Genomic DNA, 9,064 nt, shown 5'->3' on the forward strand with positions numbered 1-9,064 from the left:
CATGCTAAAAGAAAGCACATAAGCTTAAGTCTATACATCACCATAACAAATTATCCATAGCTAATAGTCTAATACGAAACAAAAAAAACTCGTCAATCTTCATCGAGAGCAACCGAGGCTGAACAAGCATCACCAGTTTTCATAGCAGCTACTTCTACAGAAAAAAGCAGAAATAAAACTTATTAATAACCAACTTATAATCTAATAAATCATAACTTTAATTAGACTATTAGTGATATCATCATACCTTGCTCTAATTTCTCAAGTTCATTGTAATCCTCAATAATAAGTGAATCAATTATTGAGGATTTACGCGATCCTCTAATGCAGCTATAACTACAAATAAGAGCTTCCACCATTTTAGGTGTGAGGCAACTGCGATGTTCATCAATCACCCGTCCTCCAAGACTAAAAGTAGACTCAGATGGTACCGTGGAGATTGGTATGGCAAATAAGTCTTTTGCCATCTTTGCAAGGATTGGAAGACGGCTGGAGTTTTCCTTCCACCATTTTAAAATATCAAAGTCATCGGGAAACTGAGTTTCTATAGATTCTTCTAGGTACTTCTGCAAATCAGTTTGACCAGAGGAGGACGAACCAGTGGACTGTAAAAACCGACTGTAACTATAACGATCTTGCTTACCACCTAAACTCAACTGAGAACCACGTTGGGAACCTTGCCCCACACCACTATACTCTGCGAAGAGTTGATACAAATTAGTTTCCAACAATTCTTTTAATTCTTTTGCCTCCTGTGAATTAAAATTATCACTGATCGACCAAAACAAAGTTTATATTAATTCCACCAAATTTATGTGAGAGCGTAATTAAGTGAGATTCATATAAACTTTAACCGAAAAAGTATATGATAAAAAATGGAATTTTAAATAATATATTTTACTCGTTTATTTTTTACAAAATAAATTATCGAAAGTTATCTTTCAATAGAATATTTGAAGTGAGCAACATGTGAAGCAGAGTGAATCTCAATTCTCAAATCATAATTAAACAAAATGGAATTCATTTGGATTTCCCTAGTGGTGTTGGCTTGAGAACTTGGACTGTGCTCCTCTCAAGGTTTCAGGTTCATTTCCCCTGATGACAATTTCGGTGGGCTAGAAAAAACTCTAATTTTAAATGGGACTCCACAAGTAGGTGGTGAGATTTGATCATTCGAATTAGTCGGTCTTTGAACCGGATTACAAAATTTTTAAAAATAAAATAAACAAAATAGAATTTGGCAATGAATATTGGACTTTAGCATTGGGCGGCCAATGTCAAAATCAAGTGCTCCATAATGCTGGGGTAAACTTTAGGTAATGCACTCTCGTCTCAAAACGTAGTCCAACACATGAAGAAAAAAAAAGCATCTTAGTGAATTTGTTTATGGTTGTAAACATAACACCAGTAAATATAAATAGTAATTATAAAATAAAATAAAAACTAAATAAATAAATTAAGGGTGTGTGAGCATCCCTTGTAACTTTATTTATAATATAGACTCTTTATGGAGTTCCCACCACTCCTCTTCCTCTTCATGTTGTCTATTTATTTAAGTATACAATCATAACATCGTGAATTTTCTTTTTTTAGTTTTATATACATAATACATCCCTTTTCCTTTTTTAATTTCTTAAGGTGACGTTAGCCTCTTTTCCTTTTTTCTTAAGGTGACGTTAGCCTCTTTTCCTTTTTTCTTAAGGTGACGTTATTCTCTTTTCTAAAAGAATAAAAAGTAAGTATATATAAAATACAAAACCGTATAGAAAAAGGAGAATGAGCTAGGATTGAGGTGTTTGATTAAATAGTACACATATTACGTTTTTGCTTATAAAATACTTGAAATTTTATCTTTTAAAATGAATAAATGAATGTATAGCAAGTTTTTGCATATTACATGTAATATCATCATCAATTAAGCTATGTTTACAGAAACACTTTGTGTATTATAATATATAGTATGTTATAATTTGAATAAACTATTAATTTGGTCCGCAAATTATCACTCTCTTATATAACAGTCAAAATACAATGTCTTTAAATTATTACCGATGTTAGCCCACCAACTACTTTTCTTAAAGAATCTGAAGAAAAAGAAAATTAAAAACTGCTTGATTAATCAAAAACACAAATCAACTTCTGCTTTATTTTGAAGTCACTATTGTTTTTTTTGTCCATTAGGCCAGTTGATAGAAATTTCACCCTTAAAGTAGATAAGTGGGGTGTCCGGAGTTCGAACTCCGGCCTCTGCGCATAAAATGTGATGTCTCTTACCAACTGAGTTAATTAAGTTCATGGAAACAAAGTCATTTTTTTTTTTAATAATATGTAACAAACGGGCCCATAATTAATTCAAAAATTTATTAAATATAGTTAACAAACAATGATGACAGTTTTCAATTTTTTCCATTCCAATTTATTGGTTTCTCTTGATCAACCTTTTTAGATTGGTGACTACTGACTATACTGTGTTTGAGTTGAAATACCATTGAATATGCATTTTCAAATGAACTATAATGGAGCTCACTTGTACTTTACAAAATCATCCTAAGCCTCAATGTAACGTATAACAGGTTTGTTGTAATGGAAAACCCGGTATCAAAATAAACTCGGTTAAATAATGTAGGTTTGGTGCTTCTGTTACAATCTTCCCCAGTTCATAAATTTCTTGACCTCATCATACAAGACTAAGATAGCTGCAGCTCCAGTGCTCCTAAACACATTCGAAACTGCGCCACGGTAAAACGAAACCAATCCCTCAGTCCGATAGATTTTCCTCCAGCAGTCGAGGGTACTATTGTACACCGGATGTTCCATGCCAGACTGCATCATCATCCTCCGTCGAACCGTGTCTAGCGGATATGATATCAGACCGGCAGAGGTTGTAACTGCTTGAGCGACCATCCATCGCTTCCACAATACCAACTCGGGTTTAGATTCTTCAGACAACATCTCTTTTATGGTATCAAACCCTCCAAAGTAAAGACCTCTATGTATCACCATACCATGTAGTGATGCAGGAAGGCCTCTGTAAATCCCCCGAACACCGTCTTTTTCGAATATAGTGGCTAAGAAATGGTGAATGCCTCGGAATTGGCGCACTTCTGTCCTTCCGACGTCAGCAGCAAGGCGGGTGTGTGCGATATCAAGGGGGTATACCAAGATAAGGGATGTACAACCAGCTCCAGCCCCAGCAATAAAATTAGCAGATGCACCAGAGAAAAGATTATCAGCATTAGAGTTCCCACCCCTTAATATGCTTTTGTAAAGATCCTGTTGAAAAAACACGAGAGACAACATGAGTGACGGTCCATACTTCATCATCACTATGCATCAACTGTAACAATAAGTCTTCAAAAAGAAAAAACTGTAACAATACAGATTCAGCTTCACTTATAATCAATTTTCATCAGTTATATGAATGAGTGACAAGCAGAGCAACATCAAGAAATAGACATTGAAATACATCAGTTGTGGTAATGAAAATTTATAATTTATTTATACATATTATAGAAGCCAAAGTTTTAGCCTGTGTTGATATTCCATCATCTTTTGGATATAAAAATGCTACAAAATGTACTTTTGGCCGCATTTCACAAACTTCCGTGCAAAAATTTGTTTTCCATCAGTCAAAACTCTACTAATGCATTGTCTTATGAGAGTCGATGCTACATCCTTTCCTCTCTTTTGTTGTAAAAACATATAGGCATTGTCTTCAACGTCAGTAAGCAAATGTTTGGACATCTATTGGACATGTTTCAATACTAGAAAGCAGAAGGTTATACTGAAACATCGACCGAACATAACTTGTTTCAAGAAAAAACCAACCAAAGGCCTGGTAAAATCTAGTAAAGTTCAAAGAAAGAGGTAATTTCACTAAACCTGGACCGTACATTATAGTATCATAATGGTTGGGATGTAGGCAAAGACACATCTTTAAAAAAAATATATAGTACAATTAAAACAAGGTGCAGGATATATGAAGGTTGCATTATTCTGTTAATAACATACCCCTAATTAGGTTTTCACCATCTTATGAGGGTTTTCTCCCAACACCTTCTTGGACCTTAACCTTGCTTGTGAATTTTTTTCTTCATATTCCCCGATCTAGGTTTATTTCATTCTTTCTGTTCACCCAACACCTCCACTGTTGTGCCGCTTTTGAAGCCCGGGACCTCCACCAGTGCTCTGTTTTCACCATCCCACAAACAACAACATATCCTCCACCTTGATTCCCGCACAACCTTATCCTCCAATAGTATGGTATTGTGTTTCACATTGTCAAGATTCCACCTTCACCTCCTTGCAGCTTCACAATAGTATGGTTTGGTGTCCCCCCGCCTGAACTTACGCTCCCAGGGTCTCTCCCCCATCTGCTGATATGGGTCCACAGTGTCATCCAAAGCCACCATGACAACTGTGTGGCTTGATCACTTTTCCACTATTAGGTTTGAGATAGTGTTGTGTTTAGTTTCCCGCTTTTTTTTGCTGTTGTTTAGTGCGTACCGTGTTGTTGTTATACTCCTAAGTTTGTATCCGTTGTGTTTGTCAAAAAGCCCCTAAAGTATTTGGTCTTTTGGAATTACATCTCGAGTGCAATGCTAACGGTGCTTTCAAATAGTTCCTAAGCATGTGGTTAGATTCGTCATACTCAAGACCACTTTTAGTTGATATGAGCCTACACACACCAAAACAATTATTTGTAACTGGATAAGTTTAAAGGGCTAAAAGGTGTCATGCTAGTGTTTTTTAAAGGGACCAATGACCATGTCCTCTTCTCATTTAAAGGGCTAAAAGCTGTCATGCTAGTGTTTTTTAGAGTAATTATGTCGACAGATATTAATTATAATCCATCTTGTAAATTATAACAGAGTACTGCAGCCTGGATAATACTTGCAAAAATCACAATCTGAAGATTTAAGAGTTTATTCTTCCCGGATATTCCACAATGCTCTGTTTGGGAGTTTCGAGGGGAGGGAAGAGGAGGGCTTTTAGAAGACAGAAAGACACCTTATTTGAGAGGGTAATTTTGTAGCAAATGGAAAGAGAATACTTATAAATTAATATATTTTTAATGTTAGAAGTATTATAACAACATGAAAAAAATTTGAAGAATTTATCTACGCCCTCCAATACATTTTTGAGTTTCCCCAAATTCGAAGGATTTTGCATTATGAAAAGAAAAAAACTCCCCAGTCCATTTCTTCCACTTCGTTTTTTCCAAAGAACTCCCCTGACCCCTCCTAAATTCCCAAACAGACCCTAATAGGATCATAAGGGTCTCCTTCTAGAACCCCGCTCAAGAAATCTCCCCCCATCATAATCTATTGGGATTTGGTTTCACAGTATCTTCCCCAATGATTATCATACAATCACAGCCACGCATAAAGACAACCAGGTAGACCTCCAACCACAACCCTTCTAGGTTCTGTGGGATGCATCCAGAAGAGCAGTGAAGGACATGTTCAAACACATTCGGCCCATGCAATACTCCCTAAAGGGCTTGATATTTAGGGAGGGAGCTCAATACCCTAACGAGAAATATGCACAGTTCATCTTCACCCTAATGCAGTGGAGTATCATTGCAAGTATCCACCTAATCTCTCCACCGTCTACGGTGCATTATCCTATCGCAGGAGAGGAACCCGAAGAAAATGGATGAGTAAACTGGTGTGGTGCTGACCGCAGAATATAAAGACAATATATAGTAACACATCTTGCACATCAGTTTGAGGGTTCTGAGTAACAACTAACAAACACCTTTCTATCTCTTCAAGACTTTAGCAAATTAATTTGATTCAATTATATCCTTAGTTAATAGCATGTAAAACTAGTATTCAACATTGCCGATGCCTGCATCCCAGTTTTTCATAAGATGACCAAACCAAATGAATTCAAATAATGGTCTTTTAATACATATTTGATAGCTCCAACTCCACGTTAGTTTCTTACTATTATGTAAATATAAATACAACAACAACCACGGAGCCATATTTCACTATATAGGGTCGACTACATGGATCAAACAACGCCATAATGTTTTTTTTTTTTTTTCATATATCATATCTCTATGACTCTATCCAACTCATTAATATCTAGGTCTTTCGTAATAGTTTCTCTTATAGTTTTTCTAGGTCTTCCTCTGCCTCTCGCGATTCAATCACCTTTCATCCAATCTACTCTCCATACTACATAATCTATTCTTACTATTATGTAATAATAACTAAATACTAAACGGCATTTTCAATTCAAGATATCATTGAACAATGAACACACAAGTTCCAAATTTTTGCATAATATTGCTAATAATTTGCATTATTATTAGGGCTTATCTTATCCATTTGAATACAAGTCAAATAAAAAAAAGAAAACAGAAACGAACCTTGAGAGAAAAATTGAGAGCAACAGAAGGATAATAACGAAGAACACTGCTACCATTACCACGCCACAAAGAGATAATACCTTCTTCCCTAACAGTACGAATTATACAATCAAACATTCCTTTGAATTTTCGACGACCACTAGCAACAATAGCCAAATTACTTTCTTGGGTTTGCAACAATAGCTTAGCTCTCTCAATTGGAGCCACAATTGTATGAACAGCACCACCCATAACAGCACCAGCCATAAGATCGCGTTGGAAATTATTCAACCGAGAAGAGGAATTTCGCTTCAAATTCAACCCTTTTTCTTCTGGGTCTTCATCCTCACCGCTCATCCTTTGATTCTTCTTTTCTTTTCGCAAATTTACAAACTTTTCTTAAAAGGGTACACGCTACTCATCTTTGATTTTTGCAGAAGGAATTGGGAATATTGAAAGGCGTGTCGATGGTATGGCTGCGGAGAAGGGAGGAGAAATGAATTGGTTGGTTGGTTATTCCATTTGACTTGTTTTTTATTCCATTGACAAAGATAGTTTTGATTTCTTACCCTTCTTTCTCTCTCTCTTCCTCTCGATTTTTTGTTTATCTTCACTAATCTCTCTTGATTCATCCACGTGTGCTACATTAATCATATATGCTCCTAATATCAAATTCCTCAAAATTAAATGGATAATGGCTCCTTTGTTTAAGTTTTTACAGTATTTTGTAAACTTCTTCCCAAACCGCAAGAGAAAAATTCTACATTAAAGTCGGTCGATATTTTGGTGTATTAGTAGATAGGAGGAAAAATATGTATGCGTGGATTTGTTCGAAGCTTCCCCACTTGTGAGGTTGACGATTGAGGAGTTTATTGTTGGACTGACGGCCCTCGAAGTCGCCTCAAGCAAAGTGACAAAACATGAGAGAGCGTGTTCTGACAATCAACGTGCATTTATATCATCTGCATTTGACGCGTTTGGTTTTCTAGCACTAGATGTTATGACTATTTTAAAACAGGTTCAAAGAGTCGTGCATAATAATGTGATGTTTCATATGTCTCTAGATGTAGTATTTAAAATGATTGGTTTCGCCTTCCAAAAATGATTAGTGGCGCAGCTTGTTACCCGTTTTCCATTTATTCAAATGTAATTATCTTACCGGATATATATATAATAAAATATGTATATTATCCAACAAAAAAACTTATTTTATTATATTATTAGTGTTTTTTTATATATTTTTGTAGAAAATTATTCTTAACCTAAAATGAAAAGTTAATCCTAAAAAAAAAACTATGATAGTAAATAAATAGAAAGTAGCTTTAAAGTTTTTTAAAAATATCAAAAAAATTATCTTTAAATTTTTTTAAAACAAAATCATTTTTTAAAGCTTAAATAAACGCACTAATAATAGCAAACTAAAAGGAAATTAGTGAATTTGTATTCTCTCATGCTCTTTTTCTCTCATGATTTTCATTCTACATCTAACATAACTATTTATTTTTTTTTTCTCTCTTGTAAACTATTTTTTTCTTCTTTATGAATCTATCACACTTGGATGAGAAAAAGGAATGTGAAAGGAAAAAATACGCAATTGAATCCAAAAAGAACATCATGGGTTACAAGAGTATGCAAAGTGGTGATACTTATAGCTCACAGCCCAGCCCAGTGTTTTGACACATATTATCTCCGACGGTGAAGATATACATCAAGAAATATTAAATTATCGCATATAGTACTCCCTCTGATTTCAACTATAAGCAAAAAATTACTTTTTAGATTCATCGAATAATTAATGAATCTGAAAAGCAGTTTTTTACTTATATTTGAAACAGGAGGGAGGATGTACATAGTACAAATCTATATAGCAAAAACATTATGTTTATGCAGTTATTGCAAGCTTTATAACCATAGTGATTGGCACACAAAACAGTTAAATAACATTGCATTGAGAGTAAATTTGCTCACGTGTCAATCACAATAAAAGGTGATCCCTCTCTAGATGCGCAAGGGTCATAGTGAAATTCGAAACAGCCAGTAGCATAACGATGGCGAAGATACCTAGGAACTCCATCAGTTGTTTCATAATCACGTGTTGTCAGTGATGCTGAAAGAGGAAAATCAAAGTGATAGACATGAAAATGAGAATAATGAATTAAGTCTGGTTCATTCATACATGGAAAATGTTGATTACTAAAAAGTAAGAGGAAGTAAAGTAACATATTGGATTGAGTATCCCAATTGGATACCTGATCCACGAATCGATGCTTTTGAAAGCATGCGATTGTTGAGATTAAAAAAAGGTGAATAAGAACTTCCTCGGAGGAGGACTCTGGAAAGAGTCATAACTCCATAATCAAGTGCTCTATGGAACACACCTCCGTAGATTTGAAATTCATCAATGAAAAGTTAAAACACAAATCAAGGAGCGTGGAGAGAAAAGGAGCGAGATAGATAGAGATGGGATCGCATACGGATTTGCAGAAGTCAAAGATGAGATGAGATGAAAAGAGCCTGACGCTATTGGAGGAACGAATCATTGTGGAAGCTACTGCTTGAAGAAAAACGAATTCCAAAAACCCTAACTTTCTTTTGTTTCTCGGGGATTTTAGAATTTTCTCGCGGGAAAGGCACTGAGCTTTGTGCATATCCTGTATATTTGATCAATCAAGGGAACCAAGTGTCCTTTTTTTATAACTTAAT

At 35.1% G+C, this 9,064-nt stretch overlaps 1 protein-coding gene across 1 annotated transcript; it reads right to left on the reverse strand.

Annotated features, from left to right (window-relative positions):
* Nucleotides 1-2,464: 2,464 nt before the first annotated feature.
* LOC123894236 (probable ADP,ATP carrier protein At5g56450) lies at nucleotides 2,465-7,060 on the reverse strand. The gene is made up of 2 exons (XM_045944181.1): nucleotides 6,383-7,060; nucleotides 2,465-3,273 (listed from the first exon to the last, which is right to left on the reverse strand). The coding sequence occupies exons 1-2, from the start codon at nucleotides 6,716-6,718 to the stop codon at nucleotides 2,641-2,643; spliced, it is 969 nt and encodes a 322-aa protein (XP_045800137.1). The 5' UTR covers nucleotides 6,719-7,060; the 3' UTR covers nucleotides 2,465-2,640.
* Nucleotides 7,061-9,064: the final 2,004 nt, after the last annotated feature.

The sequence above is a fragment of the Trifolium pratense genome, linkage group LG7 (assembly GCF_020283565.1).
Source record: "Trifolium pratense cultivar HEN17-A07 linkage group LG7, ARS_RC_1.1, whole genome shotgun sequence".
NCBI classification, from domain to species: domain Eukaryota; kingdom Viridiplantae; phylum Streptophyta; class Magnoliopsida; order Fabales; family Fabaceae; genus Trifolium; species Trifolium pratense.

Bases quoted from the DNA above. Each gene is read 5' to 3' on its own strand.
- LOC123894236 (XM_045944181.1), bottom strand. From the start codon at position 6,718: ATGAGCGGTGAGGATGAAGACCCAGAAGAAAAAGGGTTGAATTTGAAG. The intron at 3,274-6,382 runs GTTCGTTTCTGT...TTTTTTCAACAG, and splicing joins CTCTCAATTTTTCTCTCAAG to GATCTTTACAAAAGCATATT.